We start from the raw sequence: 25322 nt of genomic DNA, 5'->3' as shown, positions 1-25322 counted from the left end.
CATTCGTGCATATCTGTCAGAAATCAGCCCAGGATTAGACAAGAAAATAGGCCACAAAATGGACACAAAACTTCTAAAAAAAAGAACAGGGACACTTATTCTTTCTTGAAACATACTAGCACCATATAACACTGTGCTGCAATACACATTTAAGTCACAGGACCAGTCCTATATCTTACATAACTACAATAGTTTTTCAAATTCACATTACAGATAATTAATATGTACAGAACAGATTTGAAACTATGGTACAAAACATCGTCACGGAGATGACCAATTTCTTGAATATTTTCACTTTAAATAAAAAGTGAACATCAAAACAAAATAAGAATGTACCAAATTTCATACAATGGTAAGAGAAAATGGCACAAAGGTGGCCATTTTCTTGTGCACTGCTATTCCAATGATACTAGAGAGTAAAAATAAATTTTGTACTTATTTATGACTCCTGTTTCAAAATTGAATTTTAGGACTTGCCAAAAATATGGGTGATTTAGATGATCTCAATAACGTGAAGTAATGTGAAAAATGACTTGAATTTTTATGAATAACCAAAAAATGAGAAGATAATGTTGTGAGCATACATTAGAACTCCGACTATCTGTTTTCCCATAATCTAGTTGACTCCGTCATCTGTGCTCGTTGACATTTTCGCTAATTCATTCTACCAAGTTGATATCGACTTGATTATCCGGAATGCAATTGATTACTCATTACATATGATGTTTATTTTAGATTAGATTAGAGGGGCGGAAGATCAACTGACCGATTTTGACCTAAAGATCTATTGTACATCCCAGCCCTGTTTACCAGTCCTGCAATAATGTCTTAATGAACTTTATCACTTTTATGAGCACTACATCCATCACTTGTTCGGGCTTTAAAAACCAAGAGCCAAGGTGTTCTACATTTTTCTGGTAAACAGCAAGTTCTTGGCTGTCTCGATTATACGGGATGCAATTGATTACTCATTACACATGTTGTTACTCAATAAATTGTTTCACCTTACATGGAATGCATTTTTCGAGATATTTTGATTTTCTGTGTTTTTAATTATCTGATAATCATTTTTTCGCTAAAGGCCAGATGAAAGGGGTTCTACTGTATACTGATTGGCTTGTCGTAAACTTGACAGGTGTGTTTAAGTTATATGTAATTAATATTCCTTGTAGAGAGGGCTATAAAGTGTATTGGGGGTTCATTCAAGTCACAATTGGGAAATGGTCTTTGAATTTTCTCTCTTAAAATACCCATTTTTTTAAGTGAAGTAAACAAAAAATTATTTGACATTCTTCAGTCATCTGTATGTGATGAAAATATTTTCAAATCTATCATCACTCAAACCAACATGTCAAGTTTCTAATAAAGATTTATTTTTGTTTTTATTTTTTTCTTCTCAAATCATAATAATCTCTATTGATTAGGATAGGCATTATACCCTTAAAGGAGTAGTACTATACCCCTTTTCAAAAACAAATATCCTATACTATTCACTAGAATCCCATTTCGATTGTAAATTGCACATAAATATTAATTTAGTTCATTTAAAGAATTTTCAGGTACTATATCTGGTTCCTCTATTTTAATTTCAACTTCATTTTCAGGTTCTTCATCTTCATCATCATCATCATATTCAGGATGGAATCTCTGTACATGTAATTTTCTATGAGCAGTTTGGGAGAAGCCTTTTCCACATATATCACATTTATACTTCCTCACATTTTTATGTACTGCATCAATATGAGATTTAAGATAACCATTTGCTGATGTTTTATAATCACAAAATTCACATTTAAACTTTTTATCTCTTACATGTACACAATCTACATGCTTCTTCAGTGAACTTCTTTGATTAAAAGTATGCCCACAATGTTCACATTCAAATGGTTTATGTTTCAAATGCACTGCTTCAATGTGAGATTTCAAATTAGAGCTTTGAGCAGTAGTGTATTCACAAAGATGGCAGGAATGATTTTTGATTTTAGAATGTACTGCCCTTATGTGCTGTTTCATTGCATATGCCCTAGTGAACTCACGGTCACAGAATGTACACTTACTTGCTAAGTTAGAATGAGCAGTATTAATATGATTTCTTAGTTGAGATGGCCATCCACTACTGTAGTCACAATATTCACATTTTTGTTTTATCTTGAGATGTACTGCTCGTATGTGATTATCTAGGGTGCATCTATCAGCAGCACTGTAAAAAAATTAGTTAATTAATAAATTGAAATATGAGAAAATTTCTTTTCATTGAATTATTCCATTAGTTCAATGCATATGCTTATGACATCCCTCTAATAACAATACTTATGTTGGGTTTCACAAATTATTAATCCCAGTGACCATAAAGATGACTAGAAAAACTGATGGTGTACTCACTCCCTCTTGAAGTTATTCAAGATATGACTAGTGACTTTTAATTAATGTTTTCTTTTAGGTAAATCAAGCGATGTGAACTCGGGTGTACTAATAACTTTTCATGATAATTATTTCCATGCAAATATGACCATTTCATCATATAGCACGACCTACAGAAGGAAAAGGAAGTTTTTGAGTTTGGTGAGAGTGCCATTGTAAATAATGTGTAACCAACTGAAGTATGACCAATCTCTTCTAAATCCAAGAAAGCTGGTTACTAAAAATTCACTTTTCAAAGCTTAAACATTTTCAACAGTGACAACAGTATTTCTAGACCCTTATTCATAATCGAACCATTTCTGTGTTATATGTGTTCATTTTTGGATACATCAACAGATATTTTTTTCTCATGATATAACCAACAAATACACTATGTTATATTATGTGTCAAGATCTTTACTCTTTCGCCTGATTGGCAAATAGATTACGAGAGTTATGACTGGGAAAAGATTAACACTAAAGATGCTGAAACTATAGAATTAGTTGAGCTATAATTCCTATGGACTGATGGACTCATGATAGATAGATCAGACAGGGAGTTTAATCAAGGAAAAATCTTTGAATAAATTAAGACATGGACACTTTCAGAATGAATCTTTTACAAACTGACTTAGGAGATAAACCAAAAATGTTTTCATACAACTCAGAAATAGAGGACATCTTTAATATAATTATATAAACTAAAATCAACAAGTTGATCGGTCAATTAAAATGTTGTGAAACCCACAAAAAATTCATACAATTTCTCGACAATATCATTAGAATTTTTAATATATAAACTTACCCATAATCACACAAATGACAAGTGTGATCTCTTATTTTTGAGTGAACAGTCTTAACATGATGCTGCAGTGCGTACTTCCTTGGAAAAATATGATCACACAAGTAGCATGGATATGTTTTTGTCTTTGAATGAACAAAATGCAGGTGAGTTTGTAATTGAGACTTCCATGTAGTAGTATAATCACATAATAGACATTTATGTTTTATTTTTAGGTGTACTGCACTTATGTGGTGTTGTAAATTACAATTATGTAAGGCTCTGAAATCACACTGATCGCATTTGTATGGTTTCACCTTCAAGTGGACCCCTTCCAGATGTTTTTTCAATAAATATTTCCGAGCAAAAGACTGATCACAAAATTGGCAGTGAAATTCTTTCAATTCAGAATCACCCAAATCTGAGTCTTGATCCAAATTGTTTTCACTACAAAACAAATAATACAAGATATATAAAAAAAATTTTGCCTTAAATTCATTTTTTTATTTTTACAAGTTTTTCCATTCTTTTAAATTCATTCAACTAAAAAAGGCCAAACTAAATATTTGGTTATCAAAATGATATTATGAGTTTTAGGTTTCAATTCAGCACAAATATATTGTATTGCATATCATAATCTACATATATCAGTCTCTTCTATTTCTCACAAAACTTGGATAAGATGATGATAGACAAGAATGAAATCTGTGTACTTACTATTTTATATTTTTGGTTTTTCCTGTGAAAGAGACCTGAGATTCGTGTGTATTATCTAAACGTCGAAAACTTTCAAATTCTGTCTTAAGATTCCCTCGAAAATCTCCATTTTCCCTTTCAACATTTTCTTTTTTCAATTGTAAGTTTGAACATCCTGATGTTTTATTGTAAATTTTATCGATTCTAAAATATTGAAATTAAAAGACCAAGTAATTGTTATTATTTTTGAGATTGAAAAATATTAAAAATAATTTCTTACTCGACTCCAGGATATGGAATATCATAACTCAATTTTCCATAAGTTTCATTTGCTGCATTCAAATTCACTGGTAGAATCTCTATTTCGGGATTATTTTCAAGCTTTTTGAGTTCTAGCGATGCCCTGATATCCTCATCCTCAATCATTTTCCATGAAGTTGAAAGAAAATTTTAATTATATTTAACTTTCATTTCTAGAGATCGATCTTTTTTTTTATTTTAAGTAGGTTATAATTTTTTGACAATACTGACAACGTCACAATATTTACATTATTCTGTGGTGAACACCAACAACAGCTTTTTACCCACAGATTACGGATAACGTTATCCGGATAATCCGGATAATGTTATCCGTAATCTATATTTTCTACCTACCCAGTAGTTTCTGTGATAATGAATAAACAAAAAATAAAAACAAATAGTCCTTAATAACCTCCGAATAAATAAATCTGTTATTAGAATTTTGACATTGTCCGAATTAAAAATGAACCAGGAAATAAGACAAGAGGTCTTGAAATTAATGGATAAAAAAGATAAGATTGAAAATGAAATAAAAGAATTAACTGATATTTTACACTCGGTATTATTGAATTTGGCAAATTCTTGACCAATATACAATTGAATTGTTCTAGAATGGTGTTGAAATGAATGATCCTCTAGTGGACTCTGAAGGGTTTCCAATCAACTCCATAGATATTTATCAGGTGAGATATGCCCGAAACAAAATTATATGTAAGTGACCCTTTTAATATGTTCTTACTAATTTCGATTCATCATACCACATTTTTTAGGCCTACAAAATGACCACAAAGCATTAATGAAGGCAATAGAACAAGGTCTTCATGGTTATTATTCTTCTTCCACAACCACTGCTGATAATGATGTAGAAATGGAAGAAAGAATTAATACTCTTGTACATAAGTTGCCATTTGCTAAGATTAATTTAATGAGTAATGATTCACCAGCACAATTATCTGTAAGTATTGCCTAGAATCATTTGAACTTTATTTATTGATTGATATATTTTTAAGGGTTTGAATTTAGATGATGAGATAGTGGAGTTTGGTTCTATAAACAAAGCTAATTTCAAAAGCTTGAGTGATATAGCTACAGTAGTTCAACATTCAGAAGGCAGATCTGTGAATGTAAAAGTGAAACGAGGGGAAAGATATTTCACAATTGAACTCAGACCCAAAAAATGGAAAGGAAAAGGTTTATTAGGATGCAACATTGTTTCTCTTTAATAAATTGTTAATATATTTTTTGAATGAACCTGAAATATATAAATTATCATAAATATTTAGGTTCAAGCATAATTTCATGAAGAAAATAAGAATGAAACTCTTTACAAATTAATATTTGATAATCTTATATTGTTTCTGGTCAACTGAAGGAAGTGAGGGAAATTGAATTTGGGATAAAAGTCATTTTTGGTACAGGCAAATATCTGATGACTACTTATAATAATATTAATACAGGGTGTTCTACAATTGGAGGTATGAAGGAAAATGAAAGATTCCTTGGATAATTTCAAGAAAAAAAAAGTCTTATAAATATGGGCCCACAAACACTTTGTTTGCGAGATACAAGGTCTTTCTTAGAGTCCTACATTTTTGTTATGATTATACTAGCTTCACTGCAGATCGGGTAAATAAGTACCAAAACTTATGATTGATTTATTCATCATAACTTACTAACTGGATCTTTATAGTAATTTGGATTTTCTTGAGGATTACTATAAAGAATTGTTTGATTTTTTTTCTTGAAATCGGTAGCAGATATGACAAAACTACAAGAAACCAAAAAATGTAGTATTGGGACATTTTTCTAAACAACCATTGGTTCTGGAGAAATGAAGTTGGCACAGAAAATAAGCATATTACAGATAATAACTTTAAATTGAAATATCTATTCCATATTTGAGTTGAATATCTTGTGAAGAGAAGGTTCTATGAAAAAAAAATCAAACTTTAACACCCCGTTTCTTCACAACCAAGTATTTACAGACCCATGTTAGTAAGAATTTTTTTTCTTAAAATGATCTGAGGAATCTGTCTTTTTCATTTGTACTTCCAATTTAGGAAGACCCTTTACATATATTCATGCTAGTACATTTTACAATTTTTTTTTTCAATTCCATTCAAATGTTAGTATATGTCGAATAAAAAACAGTTAAATATTCATGAAAAGAAACGTTTACTGAACAAATATCTTTTCAAAAAAAAGCTGTTTATTATGCATCAACCTAACCCAGTGGCGGATCCAGGATTTCTTCAAGGAGGGGTGCATAGAACTGAATTCAGTTGAAGGAATTGTTGAAAAGTGTTTTTCATTTTCCACGACAAAGAATCATCGCTCAAGAGGGGGGGTCTCCAGGATTCGTCACTGCCCTCACCGTAGAGATGGGCAATGAATATTGATATTTTTTCAAAAAAGTTTCGATGAATATCGTCGATATTTTCAATTTCGATATTATCGATTCTCGATATTTCCAACCGATATTATCGATATATTTATATAGGTTTCGGAGTATCAAATTCGATATTTTTTCATATTTCGCATTAATGATTTCGACCTCACGAAACATAATATACTCTAGTTCCATTAGTCAAAAATCCTTATTTAGCGGACTATAAAATAAATATCGAATATTTTCGATATATGTAGCAGTTTTGGAATTCTACACATCGAAAATAAAAAGTTATGTCTCGATCTTGCTGAAAGCTCAAGAAAAAATAGACATAATAAAATTGTAATAAAATTCAACGGCCGTTGTTAAATACCTTTTTTTCTCTACATAAACGTCCTGAACCATTTATTGGTTATTGCTGAAATTCCCAAAATCCCTTTTACCTACCCCATATTAACCCATACATTAAGAAGCATTTTCAGTTCATATGATGTTTTCAACTGAATCTGGTCACGATGAATCTGGATTTTCGTCTAATGGAACTAGAGCATAATATGTTTCGTGTGGTCAAAATCATAATGCAAAATATTAAAAAATAACGAATTTGACACTTTCAAATGAATATCGAGTATTTTCGATATGAAAAATTTCAGAACTGAAGTACCTACTTCATTTTGAAAATATTCCATAAAAATGGAAGCAAACTACTAAATGTGTTTTCAACTGAATCTGGTCACGATAAATCATAATGCGAAATATTGAAAATATCGAATTTGAAACAACCTAAATATCGAAATGTAGAATCGCAAAACTTAAATTCTGCATATCGAAAACTACTGAAAATCTGGATTTTCGACTAATGAAAGTTGATCAAAATAGGTTTCGTGTGGTCGAAATCATAATGCGAAATATTGAAAACTACTAAATACGTCGTTTTCAACTGAATATCGTCATTTTAATCTTATTATTCTCCTCTATGATAGAAAAACTTTATTGAATTCAACAAAATTTTCCCACACCAAAATATTACAACGATATATGTATATCGATAAATATCGATATTTTCCCTCTAACATATTTCGATAGTGTCAGAAAATATCGATACAATATATATCGATAGTTTTCTGTCCCTTGCCATCCCTACCTCACCGTGGATAACAGCCACTTAAGCTTAGACCATAGTAAGATGCATAGAAAACGGCTAGCTCGAATCCATTGGCGTGTGGAAACCTGATTTGATTGTTGAATGTTTCATCAGGAAACCTTTTATCATAACTTCACAATAGCTGAATCATTAAACTGAGAAAAAACATTGACCTTTTTGAATCACGAAAAAATTTTCATAAATAAATCGTATTGTAAATTATTTTCCAGCATTAATTGATAATTTCGAATTAAATCAAATAATGTTACGCTACCGCAATAGTGTACCCCAGTGCTGCCAACCCTACCTAAATTTAGGTAGATCTACCTAAATTCGAACTAATCTACCTATCTACCTTTTTTGAGCTCGATCTACCTTAATTCAGCTCCGCGCGAACTTTACGGTTTTAGATCAACGACAAACCGTTTTACCAGTAACAGTAACGTGACTATGAAAGAACTATTCCTTATTAAAGCTCTCACATCGTAATTTTTACGCACGCCATTGGATACAAAGATCTGCGGAGATCAGCGGCGGAGTTTCAGAAACATACAGATGCAAAGAAAGGACCGAAATGGGTAATAAACTAATAAATAACGATGGCTGCGCCTCAATACGCACTTGCTTGATAGAAAAATAGCGATGGTAAATATGGTTGCATGTACGTAGGAATAATAGATAGGTTCGTATTGCTCGCAGATTAATTGAATCGATCCTTATGCTTAAAAAAAACAGAATAAAGTAAGATCGTCGAAACGAATGAGATGAGACCGTCTGAATGCATCGAAGGCTGCCGTCGGGAAGCAATAAAAGACCCTTTTGGGTGTTAAAATAATAAAAGTTTTTGGAAAACAAGCGTTTTCTTGCAAATTACCCACATCTGTTGAAATGAAATATTTGAAAGACTGTTTATTCTTTCGTGTTTAACTAGTTCAAGTAGTAAAGTAATTTTAAATTATTACATAAATATATTTCTTACTTTATATTTTATTGTTTTTAAATTTTTTTTATTATGTAAATTCTTATATTTTTTTATTAATTCATCAATATTAATCATTAATAAAGTATAATACTATGGACTCAGTTCTTTCAAAACTCCTAAAAATAAAGGAAAAAATAATCTACCTAAATTTGGCAACATCTACCTAAATTTCGAACCTCTATCTACCTTTATTTGAGCTCAGTGGGTTGGCAGCACTGGTGTACCCTCAGGCAAAAAGTGACGAATGTTGGAATCAAAACAAAGTTATAAGGCGATTTCCGTTCCTCTTATTGATGTCCTAAGCTCAAAACAGTTTTTTCGTACCACAGCAGCATAGACATAACATTATTAGAGAGTTATTGCAACGCACAAATAAGCGATCTTTTATTAAAGGATCCTGTAATAAAGGATCCTCTATCGTGGACGTTAAAAGTGAACTATTGCAAGGTGCTTTTAACGAAAGTCAGTAAAGTGACAGATCTTTAAATTTGACATATTTATATTTTGTCACCTTTAGTTTGTATTCTGATAAATAAAATAATTCATTTGGTAAAAGTTCAAAATCGAAAATGAAAGAACAAATAGCGTTAGCAATTTTAGCTGGGAACATTATTGAGGAATTGATTTTTCATAATAGATACAGTTGGTGTAGAAAATATATCAAAACCAATTCAAACAAATCGACTAGTTGACTTGGAAAACTTTTACTACAAGTCTCGCAATCATTATCGAAGTTTTTATTTTTATAACTGCAAACTTCATTGTGGAAAATCATGGGCACTTCTAAGATAATTTGAATGCACATAAGTGGCTTTATAGAAATAGTTATCAGCTCTAGTTATAGGTAAGCTATTACCTGAATTGAACTTAAATTATATATTATATTACCTTAATTCATTTTTAGTCTACCAATTCGTTATATGGGAGGAGCTGTACCAAACTACTGGGGTTTTATCGATGGAACTATTAGAGAAACTTGTTGACAAAGTATCATCACTATGTAAAATATCAGTCTACTTTATGTACTTGTTTGAATGGAAGTCAATCAAGTATTTCTTTTCATGTAAAACCACCAGTATTGGAAGATTATTTTGTTTAACAGAATTATGTTATGTATTTTCCCACAATAATTTTGAAATAAGTGTACTTAACGTATAATTTTATAATAACATTATTGATAATTAATTAGGTTCTGCATTGTGATTTGCTTTTTTTATGCTATGTTGATCCAATATATAAAAAAGTACTTAGGTAACAAGTTTATTATTTTTCTTTCAAAACAATCCCATTGGTGTGTCCATATTACAGAATAAATTACTCATATTCAATATAAAAGAATGATTTTCAGTATGCAGTAGGATTCTGCAACAATACTACATTATACATATAGGTAAATTCTTATTTCTAATAAAATTCAGGATTTATCAGTATTATTTTTAATTTTTTTAGTAGGATCAAATTAAATATGATGTTTTGTTGAGAATCGTATAAGTTCTTGAAAAATTCGTTATTGAGAGCACATTTTTTTCCTCGAATCAAATGGTTCCCACAGATGCCCAAAATCAAGAAATAAAATGCAAATTTCTCGAAAAGTTCACTTTGTTTACCTAAACAGCTACAAATATTTATAGGTTAGTTCTTGCTGAATAACGACGGCAAATATTCGTAAGTAATATCATAAGGGCATCTAATTTTTCCGAAAAGAATCGAAAAAACACGTTGCTAAGTAATATTTTGACAAGAAGCATGAGTGCTGGTGGCAACAAAAATCCGAGTCGAAGACGAGGATTTTTGCACCTGCACGAATGCTTTTTGTCAAAAAATATTACTTTGCAATGTGTTTTTTCGATTTTTTTCACAGGAAAAATTAGATGCCCGAATGGTATTTGACAAGACTATTTCCTGAGTAACAGATTATTCTGCATGCATTACCTATGTATTGTCTTCACAACTAGTTCTTTGTAATTTTCAGTTTTCCTTCTTCATATTCCACGCCCAATCTTTCAGAATTAGGTTTAGTTGTTCTAAAGTTGTGTTTTCCATAAGCTCATAGTTATTTGCTTTGCAGAATGTCATGAACTGTTTCCATATTGAAATATGAGTTCTGAAGGTATTATACGGTATACTTTTCTCAATCGCCAGATCAATATTAGACAAAGAATCGCTTCCAAAGCGACTCATTTTCACGATATAAGCTGACTAACTAGCACTTGACAATAAAATCAGAAAAAATTGTTGAGCGTCGTTTTCTGGTGTCCTTGGAGATTATAATTACGTTTGTTTTCAAAGGTATTATAATTTTTGGTGACAACAACTGTCAAGTTTTGCCGCGGGTAAACGCGAATAAACTGCTGACAGGTCCTGCCAAACAGTTTTTCCACCTAGAAACCATTTGTAATTCGAAATTGCGCGTTTCTGATTGGTGCAAATTACGACGAGGGAAATAGTCGGCATAAACAGATATCTGTCAAAATAAAGGATCCTTAAATAAAAGTTGGTCGCCTGTATTTAAATAAAGTAAGGCATGATACAATGAAAAGAAGAGATATGATACGTAGCGGTTCCAAATTCGTCCGATCCGCGCAGCATGACGTCATCTTGTGAGTTATTCATGGCGCGCTTTAATATTAGCAAGTAGAAATTTGAAATATTAGTTGTTTGGAAGGTTTTTAAGTTACTAGTTGGATGTGATGAAAAATTATCGAACTCAAAATAAGTAAATGCAGGGTGTCCGTTTATATTTTTCACCTCTCCTATAACCTAGATGCCGCAAAAAAAATTGTGTCCCTCCTTGAAATGAGAATGTTCAATGGTTTCTCCTCTTGAACACTAAAGTATTGAACATTGGCGTAGCGTGGGAGGCCTTTGAGGCTTCAGCCTCCCTCTTATGGCACTCTGAAATATGTCTGAAAATTCGTATACAGGGCATTAAAATCAACATCAAACAAAACAAAATCGTATAAATATGCTCCAAAAACCTCCCCCCAAATAGAAGACCTGTCATATATTTGGATCAATTAAAAAAGTTTGATATATTACCCATTTAAGTTCTATTTTGGTTCTCTAGAAAACTATACATATCAAATACAAGAGTAAATTCAATTTGTTTTCAGTTTGATGTGTTCGCCTTCATCATTTCTTGTTGTATCGTTTATTGACCATCGTTGTCATTAATTTGTATTTGTGATATTGTTTTGACTGTGATTTTATTTAAGCCTTGAAAAAGAGTAAAATTTGCTCGAAACGTCGGCCAATCGAAAAGGATTGTTTACTGTCACCCAGCCCTACAAACCACTAACATTTTCGTCTATAGTAAATTCAACTTTTAGTAGATTAGGATGTAGGTGCAGAGTTCAAAATATAATCGCACGACAGTCTGTACCTACTGTGTTATATAAACAACAAAAATGTATCAAGTATCAGTATTTATCAAGATCTGAGTTTAAGTTTAGGTCTTGTAACTAAGGCGACAACAATAGTAACAAGGCTGAAAACAATCATTACCTAACAACTAGACTTAGACTAACCCTTGGTTAATCTTACTATTATATTGCAAATAAAACAATGTTAAAACTCAGTTCATATATTTATTTCATTATTTTTTTATATTTTCGTTTTCTAGAAATATCAACATTAAGCAAATCATGATTCAACTGCCTCATTCTAAAAAACATTCGAGAACGAAAAAACAATAATTTGGTCTTCTCTTCACACAACACATGAGAACTCATTTCCACTAATTTCTTCAAATAATTCTTGGAGATCAATAAACTGTCCTTATTTACAGATCTGAATATTTTCTCAAGTTCTTCCAACTGTATCATGAATTCTGAAGATGGCTTTGATAAGCCACCTTCACTCAAATGTGAAACCCAAGTATAGCTCGATGTTGAAGTTGTAGAGGTAGAGGTATCAAGATGTTTCATTTTATAGCAAATATAACCAGCCAGGTTTTCCAATCCATCATACTCAATATCACTCAGTTCAATATCAACTGAGTTAAGTGTTGTTGAGTCACTAGGCTCCTCAGGTTCTTTGTTGTCGTCAACCGCTGAAAAATAATGTCCACATAGATTAACTTCCTCAATAGGTAAATCAGGAGTATCGTCCTCCTCAACGTTGCCAAAACTTGAAAGAGAGCCCTCATTTCTACCGAGAATGTAGGACCTCAATCTGTATTTAAACTCAAGGGCATCTGGATGATCATGAAGCCCTCCCTTAGCCCTTATAACTCCAAAAAAGTTTTCCAAAACGTCTTGGTTTAGCCTGTATGTCAGAAGGTATTTTGTGGAAAATCTTGCCTTCAGATGCTCGAATAACAATCTCAAAGAGGTATTTGTCATAATTACACCTAAAACAAAGAAAACTAGAAAATTTGATCCTTATGTAAATCCAAAGTACTGATTATAAGTCATATAAAACTCTTATTGCCAAATTTTGACCTTCTTCTTTGTCGTAGGCATCAAATTTCTCCCAAATTACACTTTGAGCTACAACCCCTCTGAAAAACTGCAATATTCTTAAACAAAATTGACAGAGAATGAAAGCAATGTTAGATAACTCATCCATAAACACCCCTCTTTTTTTTCCTCCTCTAGCCACGTCACTTAGTTTATGTATGTTTATAGAAAGCTATAAAGAAAAACTTTATTACTGTACCTACCTTTTTGAAATGGAAGTAAAGTTCTTTTGCCCTTCACTCTCATGTTCTCCATAGTATGGTTCATTTTAGTGAGTATACTGTCTTGTGTTCTTAATGCAAGTCCATAAGCTTTGGTTGTATCTCTACTGTCACTTTTAGGAACTCGTACATTCAATATATCGAACCAATCATTCACCTTAAAAGGCATAGGAATAGCTTACTATTTTTTAAGAAGATGGAATTAAACAAATAATATAAATACCAGTTTGAAGAATTCTGCACATTCTACCCAGTTTGGTTGATTTATAGACCCCATTGTTCCACATCGAGAAATGGCCATTGATATTGTATGTGAAAATAACTTTGTGGCATGTTTTACTTTTTGACGGGCAGCTCCTTGTACATTTAAGGACTCTTTTGAAATTTTGTGTGTTATTCTCAAGTCAGAAGTGCTTGTGACTTCCAAGAGTTGTTCAATTGTGGTTTTATTTATTTCTTTCCCATTTACTATGAACCCATAGTCAACAAAGTGATTCCTTATTAACTTCATTAGATGGGGAACATCAGCAAATACAAAAACAGGTTCACCATTAGAAGGATTTGTGAAGCTAGTGTTATTATGTTTCAAATTCAGTTCACTATGAAGAGATCTATTTCCACCTCCCAGATCACTTACCATAGCCACAACTTGAAAACCTGCAAGTAATTATTTAATAAATTGTTTCATGAAAAATTAAATTATCCAAAAAAGCATATTAATTTACTAGAAATAATTAATTACCTGAGGATTCCACAAAGGTGATTATCTCAAATAATTTCTCTTTAGTAAGCTTGAAATCATAATCATAAAATATAGGCTGCTTCCAACTTTTGAAAAGTCCCCTTAACATTACTACTTGTGCATAGCTGTATGGCTTCAAAGTTTCATCCTTGACTTTGTCGTATAGGTAACATTTTCTAATTTTCATTTCATCAAATGATATAACACACACATTATCCAGAGTACTCATATCTGATAGCTTCATAATATTGAAAACACTTTTTAATATTCCAGGAGAAATTTGAATTTTTCTGAGCCAGCATCGAAGAGTGGATACTGCAGGGAAGGGATACCCTTTCTTCAAGAGCAATCTGTATGATCTGGGACCAGCAGAATATATTACAATAGCTTTTGAAATGTCTTCGACAGACCATCTTAGGCGAGCCTTTGATCCCTCTAGTTTTTTTAGTTGTTCCCTGCTAAATAGATTTCCAATAATATCTTGTTTATGTTCCAAAATTTTCAATTTTTCTTGAAGGCTAGCTATTATTCTGTCACGATCATCTACTTGTGTGTCAGTATTGACTCTAAAAAATAGTATTAAGAAGGAAAATTAAAACCAAACCAAGAATACTAGAACTTCAAACTACAGCGGCAAATTATGATGAAAATATGAAATATGTACCCTATTTCTCGAGTAGATACATCTACCTGAGCATCTACCAAATCCTCTTCTTCATTAATCGGATGATATTCACTTATACTAAAGTTAACGCTATCACCATCCAAAACATTCACTCTACAAGCAAAAAACACCTATTATTATTTATTGGATATTATACATGCAAGGGACAACTGAAATTGACCAGCAAGGGTTAGTTAATAGACATGCTAGGAGGATATTGTTTTTGCCAACAGCTTCAAATTAACGACTGTAAAAACCAATCCAAACCAAACCAAATTAGTATACAAATAACCCAATATCTATGTGCACTGCTAAATATTATACCTCAAATGAAAAATACCAACAAAATGATGTATATATGTATATCTAATGATAGGACATAATGTACAATCCCCAAAATAACTTACTCTTCCAAAACAGTTTTTATCAACTCCTTTCTTTCCTTTTCTCGTGCCCTATTCTTAATGCGTTCTTCCCTGAGAGATGCACTCTTTTCTTGAAGTTTTTCAGATTTGCTAAGTAGCGATAAGTTTTTTGATGGTATAGCGTCCTTTTTTAGGGGTCTATATTTTTTTGGCTTGTATCCAAGCAACTCGTGCTTCAGGTTTCGCTCATAATCCTCATCACAAAAATGTTTGGAGCAAATCCGAGCAGTTTTCAGGATAAATTTGTCTTCTCGTTTGCAAATATGTTTCCATTTAGCTTCCAATTCTTTGTCTTTTGGGAAGCTGAAGAACTTCGTATCAGGCGAAAATCCTTTCGCCTGATTGTCGACACCACATCCAAAGACAGCACACCTCATTTTCTTGAATTTATTCACTGAAAAATGGCTTCGAAAATGAAAAAACTATCAAAACCACACGTAAACTACGAATTATGTCCGGCCACAAAAATGTGTCGATTGTCGATGTGAGTAAACATTGCGCCGAACTCACAAGGTGACGTCACTTATTGGAATTAGACACGCCCACTGCTGCGCGATATCATATCTATCTTTTTTATTCTATCATGAAAGTAAGGGAGGCCTGTATTTTAGATTTAGACAATCCTTAATATCTGACTCAATGCGCATGCGTACATGTCATACATGTAACTCTCTATTTAGATTTAAACAATCCTTAATATCTGACTCAATTCGCATGAGTACATGTCAAAATAAGAGATCCTGTAATAAAAGATCGCTTATTTGTGCGTTGCAATAACTCTCTACTTAATGTTCTAAGTCTGAGATCTTAGAATATAGATAGATTATTAATGTTCTAAGATATCACCTAGGTTAGGTTGATATTAGGTCTATGGTATATACCTTAGAACATTGATATCTATATTCTAAGGTATATACTTACTCTATGACTTGTAATTCTAACCTTATTCCAAACTTGAAACTAAACTAAACATAACCTTTCTTACTCTGATTCCTTTGTAGCTCCATATCTATAAATATAAAATTTGAGTTCGACTAAGTTTTTTTTTATTGTCTCATTTGATCATGAAAAGAGCTAGAGTGAAAGCTACAATTTGTGTAGGAAAAAAAAAGAAGGTTTCTTCTCAAAAACTAATAGAAAACCAAGATGGTAAGTGAAACTTCAATGAAATTTATCTGTACAATAGAAATTATTAAAAACAAGTATTCTTCTATTTTTTTTTCTAGAAAAATGTGATTCAAGTGAACAGAAAGTTAATTCTCTAAATGTTGAACAAAAATTAGCTCAAGAATCTCAAGATGAACAAGTTAAACCTCCGGAAATGGTTATTTCTAACACAGAATTCACATCAAAGGAAAGCTCCAAAACTCCAATTATTCACCAAGAAAATCCGAATCCTACAGAACATTCTAATATTCCAATAGTTTCTAAATTTCCAAGTAGTTCAACAAATTCTGTTACTCCTGAACCTCTTAAAGAAAACTCAATACCAGTGATTAATTGTGGTCTAATGAACAGAAGCAAAATTAAAGCAGTTCCTAAGTTGAAAGGTAGAAAAACATGTTCTAAGTCAATTTCTTCAGAAATCACAGAATCAAAAACTCATTTTGTTCTAACTACAACTCAGGTAATAGTATATTCTAAAACAAGTTGCAGAATGGGCTCCTATTCCAACACGAATACGAAATTCGAAAACGAGCGACGAAGGAGCGAGTTTTGGAACGCATGAGTGTTGGAATTGCCTTCTGCAACGAGTATTAGACGATATTTTCTCTATTTCAGTCAAGTTTTGCGAAATATTGTCGAAATTCAATGAAAAATTCAGATTATATATCCTAGTGACTTTTGTATTGTATCTTGGCAGTTGGTGTGACTGTTACGAAAATTGACAGATTACAGAATTTGAATATGAATCGTATGTTTCGAATTTAGACATAATTTACAATTACACATTAAATTCGTGAATTATGTCTGACGAAATCGATTTAACACTACCATAATTATGAGAATTTGCGAATATGTGGCAAATCATTTCTCTATATCCCCAAATTATATTATATTGATAATTATTGACGTTTGTTGAAGTTTGATAGGATTGGAAGTCAGCATAGACAACCACAAAACGAAAAATATATCTGAAAACGATGCTGTAATGAGTTCATTACAGCACTGTTTTTTAGAACTGTAATGAACTCATTACGATACAGAAATAGAGAAAAATATTTTCTAACTTAACATATAATACTTAATGATAAGTTTTCAAAATATTTCTCATTTTAGGAATCCTTAAATACTCCATGTCTTCAAGAATCAACGTCAAATTCTTCAGCCAAATGTTCTTCCTCAGAAAATGTTACTTCACCATTGAATTGTATCAATTCAATACTACCATTGAGTCCTAGCAAAATTAAAAGTATTTCTGCATTAGAAAACAGACATTTTTCTGGCTCTAGTGATTTAAAAGATGGAAGTGAGACAATTAATTCTGGAATAAGAACACAATCTGTAAGTGAAAAATATTATTGACTATTACACTAACAAACAAATGATGAATAATGCAAAATATCTTGCCTTTGATTTAAATCGCTGAAACTGCGTCTATAATACTGATATCATCTTCAAATATACAATGAATAAACTGAATAACACCAAATGTTACAGAGAGACATAATAAAATTATTTGTTATTCTCTTTCTTTCTTCACAAAATGTTTGAGAAAAAATCATAGGGTAAATGCACTGGTTAGCCGACCAGCACTGGCTCTCGACCATTCCATGATTTGAGATAAAATAATAATAAAAATATATCCAAGATAGTTTGCATAGTAGGGGTATAGGTCAAAGTTTTCGGGCTAAAAATTAGTTTATAATCGTCTATCATTGAAAAGGGTTCTTTCTCGTCCTCTCTTAGAAAAGTTTTTGGTGATATATGACCTGAAAACAGTAATTATTTTTTATTTTAAATGAATTATGTGTGTATATTTTGTTCCATATGAACTATAAGACATATTTTTGAGTGTATTTCAATCAAGAAGCAAATAAATGTATATTTTTTTGTTCAATATTCGGCGGTCGCGAACTGGTATTGGAAAATTTGTATCTTTTATTTCTTGACCAAAGTGGTCGAGAACCAATATGTTACTTCAATAATTGTTTATTTCAACCGATATATTTCTGTTGGATCATTTTCGTTTGTTTTCGATACCCTGATTCATTTATACAGGGTGGCCACTTTTTCAATGGGATTGTATTGGTAACTTTTAAACCATAAGAGTTAGAAGGTCGGTCAAATGGAGAAAAAGTTGCATGTATAGAAGCATTATCAAGCAGTTCAAACAAATCGAGATTATTAGGGCCGGTTTTCGAGATATCATAAGAAAAGTAAATTATTTCATTTTGATTTTTCTTTTTTTCCCACTTTATTTCAAATATTATCAAAAAATGTTACAGGAATTTTTTATTCGACAGTAAATTATCCTCAATTTGACGTAATCAGATTTCATATCCAACGTTTCGTACTCTCTGGGCCACCCTCAACCTCATTTTTTTCAATACGGACCTGCATATTTTATGACATTTTTCGAAATAACTTTTAACGCTGAATTCAACGATATATCATACAATGTCATTCAAAGTTGATTTTAGGTGATTTTGACCCTCATCCAAATTTAATGGTGTGTATGTAAGAAAAAACAAGTCTATTAACGATATCAATGTTCTGGCCCAAATTCAATCGAACCCAGAAAAAAAAATCGAGAACTGTGGCTAGTGAATGGAATTTTTCAAAAACTGCTGTTAATAAAATAGTCAAAAGACGCGAATACAATGATTTTAAATTTTAATACCAAGCCTTGCAAAAATTATATGGTAATGATCTCAAAATAAAGTTCGATTCTATAATTTGTTTCAACGATTCAAATGACAAATATAACAATAGTGATACCTCGCGAGAAAATGGAGAATGTTTTGGAAGGTATTCAAGTAGACCAAACAAGCAAATGTATAAGAAGTATGGGTTCCAGAACCGTAAAGTGCAATTTACAAAATGGTTGACATTTCGAACACTTACTTCATTAATTTTCATTTACTTTCGAATAATCATTTGATTTTTCTTTCATTAAATGATACTTTCGTTTAATTATTATGAATTGAAATATTTAAATGATTATTATAAAAGAAGAACCAAGAAACCAGTATACTGGTTTCTTGCTTTGATTCTAATATGTTCCATTTAGTTCAAGATGGGTAAGTTGATTTTCTTATCGAAATTTATTGCATATTGCATGTTGTTAATTAAACTAAATGAAGGTAATACAGATCTGACCCAAAGAAAATTGGAAAAGGGTCAAAATCACCTGAAAATCTACTTTGAATGACATTGTATGATATATCGTTGAAAGTTATTTCGAAAAATGTCATAAAATATGCAGGTCCGTATTGAAAAAAATGAGGTTGAGGGTGGCCCAGAGAGTACGAAACGTTGGATACGAAATCTGATTATGTCAAATTGAGGATAATTTACTGTCGAATAAAAAATTCATGTAACATTTTTTGATGATATTTGAAATGAAGTGGGAAAAGAAGAAAAATCAAAATGACATAATTTACTCTTCTTATGATATCTCGAAAACCGGCCCTGATAATCTCGATTTGTTTGAACTGCTTGATAATGCTTCTATGCATGCAACTTTTTCTCCATTTGACCCACCTTCTAACTCATATGGTTTAAAAGTTACCAATACAATCCCATTGAAAAAGTGGCCACCCTGTATATCTACTTTCTGAATATTAGTTTGCGACGTTGAAACACTTATTTCTACCTTTTATTTATTTGTGGTCGAGAACCAATTTGATTGTACTCAATTCTCGACCACTGATGGTCAGTGTTTTATATTTTATTTACTCATTAGTTTTTCAATAGATATTAAGAGCAAAATAACCAAAGAATGTTGTAAATGTTGCTATTATGAAATATTTATAGAAAGTGGAAACTTTCGCAAAATAACTTTTTTTTTTACGTTCCAAGTGTTTCTTACTTAATTACCTCATCTGAAACCCATCTGAGTGATAGGTTGTGATGTCGATGGTACTGTACGAAAGTAAGTGCTAATCACTCATCTCGCTCTAAAGTTTTATATAAATTTTTCAAGTGGAGCAGCCACTATTATTAGTGGTCGTAAACTAACACAAAAATGGTCGAGAACTCTGCGGCATGGTCGTGAACCGAAGGTTATTGAGATTTTCTATATGTTTTCACATTTTTTTTTTTTTTTGTAAGATTTATTTCAAAGTTTAAATGCGAAAAGAACGCTTAAAATTATATTACAAATCATTTAAAACTAGCCAAAGAATCAATGAACGCCAACACCATTGAAATTTGATAAGTTTATGTGTGAAAAAGTTGTGTTCCAAATCGATGTTTCTGTTAACTGGTCGAGAACCAGTGCATCTACCCTATTAAGAAATATCAAAGTCATTGAACTTTGTGGTGAAAAGTATTGTATTAAATATCATCAAAGCAATACCTATTCAATATTTGATAATTGCATGTTTTGTTTGTCAGGTTTTCAACAAATGGTTTCTCTTTAAAATTTTCACATAATATCATTTGAATAGCTTTCATAGTTTCCAATAGAAGCAATGGTTTTCTTTTATTGAATTTTTGTGTTCTTCTAAGTTCAATGTTTGAACTGGTGTTTCATTGAACGATCTATTCCATTTGCCTCAGGGGGAAAAAATAGAAGCAAGTTCTATTCAATTTTAGGCCTGACTTAGCAAGAAAATAGGTAGTAGTAAGCCATGCTCATTTCATTTAAATTTAAGGTATAATCAGCATCAGACAAGGGTTTACTATAACTGAAGTAGATGTATACATTATTTTAAAATATTTTTAGTTCAGCAATCTTTTTATATTTATCTTTAGTGTTTTCATTTCCTTTCTCCTAGGTTTCTGCAAGTAATACATGTCTTCAAGAATCAACATCTAATTCTCCAGCCAAATGCTCTTTATCAGAAAATGTTTCCTCACCTGTGAATTATGTACCTCCATTAAGTCCTAGCAAAATATGTAGGAGCAAAATAAAAGTTATTCCTGTATTAGGAAATAGAAAACATTTTTCTAGTACTAGTGATTCAGAGGATGGAAGTAAGAGAATAACTTCTAGAACAAGAACAGAATCTGTAAGTAGTGAAAAAAATATAGATGTATAATATTTTAAAATATTCTTTCAGCTAGTTCAAAGTAAAGATTATACTAATATTCATTGGATCGAAATATAAATATACGACAATACAAAATAACATGCACTAATAAATAAATATATGGTTCCAACTGAAAGAATTACCTGTGCGTGGAGCTCAAAGCTAATATACATTTTGAACTGTATTAAAAAGTGAAAACATAATACAACACATGATTTATATGAAACTGCTCAAATTTCTAATATTTTTTCCATCTACTCATTTATTTATCTGCATCCTTGCTAAACACAATATCCACATTTTTAATATATTCCTGAACATTCTGTTATTACTGATATTTTCAATGTCTCCTTGGTTCTAAATAGAGATCTTCGAAAGAAATTTTTATAGAGGTGATCTATTTCTTTCGACTTCTTGTTTGTTGATACACAGCCTGATCACGGTTTTTTAAAAATATAGTTGTTGATGTCCAAAATTGATGTTTCACTATAGAGTGTGTCCATAAAGTTGAATTGCAGATTTTGAATGTTTTAAAGTATAATTTGCATTTGGTCTACATTCTATTGAGTAGATTGAATATCAATTTCAAAGTCAACTAATTTCAAACAAAACAACCTTTATTTCATTGCATAGTCAGATGTATTTTCAATTCCACATTCATTTGTTATATTTGCTATAGCTATCTTGAGTAGTTCTCAAATAATTTACCATTTCTTGAAGAGAATAACTGTGGCCTATAAGAAACTGTGTTTTTCTTGAGAATGCAATTTACAATATCAAATCTGTTTTATGAATTCTCTTAACAATAAACTAAGTCGCCACCCTCCTTTATGTATGAGGTGTATGAGGGGCCACTGAATTGCCTTACTGAGGATTCCTCCAGTGGTCCTGGGATGAAATCAATATTGGCTGAGAAATCTTCGCCAACCATTAACTCAATGAAGTCCCTGACACTCAAGTAAAAATTAAATAAATAAACAATATTTTATTCTTCTTTTAATTATCTAAACCTAAACTTATCTATTTACTTTTGGGAATATATTGAACTTATCTTCTATTCTTAAATTTTGGATTGTATAAATATAGAATTGGAAAATTTCATTGAATTAGAATTTTTTTCCCGATTGCCATGATCCTAACTTCTAATCAATTCCATAATTCATTTGATAATATTTTTTCAGCAATGCTCAAATATTTCTGGTATTCAGGAAACGACATTGGAACAAACGTCAATACTGAAGATAAATGAATACACTGCTGAAATAAAAAAGAAATGCAGAAAAACTGAAGGATCAAAAAAATTAGATCAAAAAAATTAGATAATGATTGCGATACCTGTAGTAAAAATTTTTCAAGTCAACTAGTCGATTTGTTTTAATTGGTTTTGATATATTTTCTACACCAACTGTATCTATTATGAAAAATCAATTCCTCAATAATGTTCCCAGCTAAAATTGCTAACGCTATTTGTTCTTTCATTTTCGATTTTGAACTTTTACCAAATGAATTATTTTATTTATCAGAATACAAAATAAAGGTGACAAAATATAAATATGTCAAATTTAAAGATCTGTCACTTTACTGACTTTCGTTAAAAGCACCTTGCAATAGTTCACTTTTAACGTCCACGATAGAGGATCCTTTAATAAAAGATCGCTTATTTGTGCGTTGCAATAACTCTCTATTATCAAAATAGTCTGTGTTTATATAGTAAGCGCGTTCGGCAATAGCATCCGAGAGCGGACGGATATTTTATCCACGTGACCACAGATATGTCGGATTTCACAGATTTATCTGTAATAAACGAACGGTACAGAGCTTCCTGAGCTTCAGCTGTTATGTCAGTTCTTTGATATACGCATGTGGCGCCCTTTGTGGCTAAATGAAATGAAATCATTAGTAAAACATAATCAATATTCATAATATACACTTTTACTGTCTTGCCTGCTGAAGAGGCGTTAGAAATTTATGCTTTTTTTTAACTATACTAAGAAGTTTTGAGTTGATGTTGTTTTCAATATTGAAAAATTCTGAAGGTATGGACTTTAATATTATCAATTATTTACTGCAAGAAATTCACAAATTCATTGCTATGTAGTTGGTTGCCACAATTCATATTACAATAAGAAAAAGTAGCTCGAGAAAGAAGGAAAGATATGGTGATATGGATTATTAGTGTGAGAAGAGTTTGATAAGAATATTTTAGAAATGATAGCAAATGTCTCTCATCTAAAACTTATTGTAGTGCTGATCATATTTTGAGAGAAATGGCAACCTGAAGTATTCCATAAAATATGAATTATTCAGGAATTTGGATCAAATTCCTGAATAAATTCGTTTTATTATTAGTTTAAATTATGTTACGTTTATCTAATTTCATTCTACTTATTTCAGAAGTATAAAAAAACGGATACTTAATTCCTCTACAAAAATGAAAAGATATAAAAAGAAAAATGGTCTGATCTAGTAGAAAGTATATTTCCAAGGAGGAATCACTTCTAAAATCTCCATTCGTTTTATGAAGACAAAAATGTTTCAATGGAAGTTTAAGAAGGAAAAAAGGAATTTTCATGTCAAATTGATCCAAGTGATTTGGAAGATGATATCTTTTCATTTTCATCAGTAATTTAATGGACTATGGTGCCAAGGGAATGTATGATGTGATAACTTATACTGCCATAGGATAAATAAATGATATGTAAAATCAATGCAGTATTTGATAATAATAATAATTTATTTGCACACAAGAAATTCATAAAAACATACGCCATCAAAAGTTTACATGGCTTGTCAATCAAAAAATCTTAAACTATAAATGAGTAGTATTGAAAGTCATTGTAATGAAAACATGAATATGTTTGTAGTTACAAATTATCAAATAATATTTACAAAAATGATTCCTAAATAAATCACTCAACCTGTATATTTTATGATCCAATAGCAAATCCTTTACTCTCTTACTAATAACAACTGGACTCAAATTTTTCAATAGTCTGGAAGTTATAACATGTATAACTTCAGACATGTATGATTCGGAACTTTTCTTATTCTGGATGGTCTTATTACAGCATAATTAAGGCTTGGAAAAATATCTTTCTAATTGAAAAATTTAAACTTTCATGCTACACAATGTGTAAAGCATATTTTTAAAACAAATCATTTGAAGTTTTAAGAATTATTTTTTGTGAATTCTTCATCAAATGGCTCACTATCAGTTTTGGATGTCTTATCACCAGATGAGAACACTATAGAGTCGCAATTTTTCAAATTCATAATTGCCATACTTAATCAGACTCTAGCATAATGTTTATTTATTCTTTCAAATTAGCTGGCTTTTCCTCTTCTCAAATATTGGCAATGGTGCTCAGTATTTTCAGCAGAAATAATTCGACCTGAAATTATAAACAATTATAAAAATAATCTCTTCAACTTACTAGAAACTTACCAATGAATAGACATTTGATTTCCAATAATTTCACTGACTCCCCATTCTTGAAAATAACACCATTCAGAAAAGCAACAGGCCTCGGGTCCAACTGACAAACTTCAAGTCCTTTTCCTGAATATGGTATTTTTTTCTCTGAAACTTTCGTATGATAATAAACTATTAGCTGACACAAATATAGATATAGTACCTTGAATACACTGATCTGGCTTTATATTCCCAATTGATTCCATGCTGGGTATATTTATTGCTGAACAGGACATTTATAAATACTTCTGGGACACTGATGTCCCAGTCGATACCCTTGAACGAGTTAATTTCTTCTGCTTCATCCATTACATAATTTCGATATAATAAGGTGGAAAATTCACTGAAGTCTGTCTCATTTATTTAGAAGTAATGAAACCAGTCCACTTCATATATTGTAAACATAGTCAGCTTTTTTAAAAGCTTGGCCTTTTTCTTCATATCCC

The 25322-nt window shown here is 31.2% G+C and overlaps 3 protein-coding genes across 6 annotated transcripts; 2 read left to right on the top strand and 1 right to left on the bottom strand.

Annotated features, from left to right (window-relative positions):
• Positions 1 to 1031: 1031 nt before the first annotated feature.
• LOC123681125 (zinc finger X-chromosomal protein-like) lies at positions 1032 to 4412 on the bottom strand. The gene is made up of 4 exons (XM_045619345.1): positions 4158 to 4412; positions 3899 to 4081; positions 3206 to 3628; positions 1032 to 2200 (listed from the first exon to the last, which is right to left on the bottom strand). The coding sequence occupies exons 1-4, from the start codon at positions 4301 to 4303 to the stop codon at positions 1531 to 1533; spliced, it is 1422 nt and encodes a 473-aa protein (XP_045475301.1). The 5' UTR covers positions 4304 to 4412; the 3' UTR covers positions 1032 to 1530.
• A 120-nt stretch (positions 4413 to 4532) lies between these two features.
• LOC123681133 (26S proteasome non-ATPase regulatory subunit 9) lies at positions 4533 to 5455 on the top strand. The gene is made up of 4 exons (XM_045619356.1): positions 4533 to 4736; positions 4789 to 4888; positions 4948 to 5132; positions 5188 to 5455. Exons 1-4 carry the CDS (start codon positions 4641 to 4643, stop codon positions 5398 to 5400), a joined length of 594 nt encoding a protein of 197 aa, XP_045475312.1. The 5' UTR covers positions 4533 to 4640; the 3' UTR covers positions 5401 to 5455.
• Positions 5456 to 16060: 10605 nt separating this feature from the next.
• On the top strand, positions 16061 to 24327 carry LOC123671472. 4 transcript variants are annotated; one of them, XM_045605333.1, is made up of 6 exons: positions 16061 to 16077; positions 16206 to 16353; positions 16431 to 16831; positions 17485 to 17709; positions 21150 to 21383; positions 22586 to 22818. In XM_045605333.1, the coding sequence occupies exons 2-6, from the start codon at positions 16269 to 16271 to the stop codon at positions 22721 to 22723; spliced, it is 1083 nt and encodes a 360-aa protein (XP_045461289.1). In that variant the 5' UTR covers positions 16061 to 16077; positions 16206 to 16268; the 3' UTR covers positions 22724 to 22818. The 4 variants fall into 4 exon arrangements, with proteins under 4 accessions (XP_045461289.1, XP_045461288.1, XP_045461290.1 ...); XM_045605332.1 differs by lacking the exon at positions 16061 to 16077 and having other exon boundaries at positions 16153 to 16353; XM_045605334.1 differs by lacking the exons at positions 16061 to 16077; positions 22586 to 22818 and adding an exon at positions 21439 to 21871 and having other exon boundaries at positions 16154 to 16353.
• Positions 24328 to 25322: the final 995 nt, after the last annotated feature.

This window comes from Harmonia axyridis, chromosome 1, assembly GCF_914767665.1.
Source record: "Harmonia axyridis chromosome 1, icHarAxyr1.1, whole genome shotgun sequence".
Taxonomy (NCBI): domain Eukaryota; kingdom Metazoa; phylum Arthropoda; class Insecta; order Coleoptera; family Coccinellidae; genus Harmonia; species Harmonia axyridis.
Note: the sequence above shows the minus strand (reverse complement) of the source record. Positions and strands in the feature narration are given on the sequence as shown.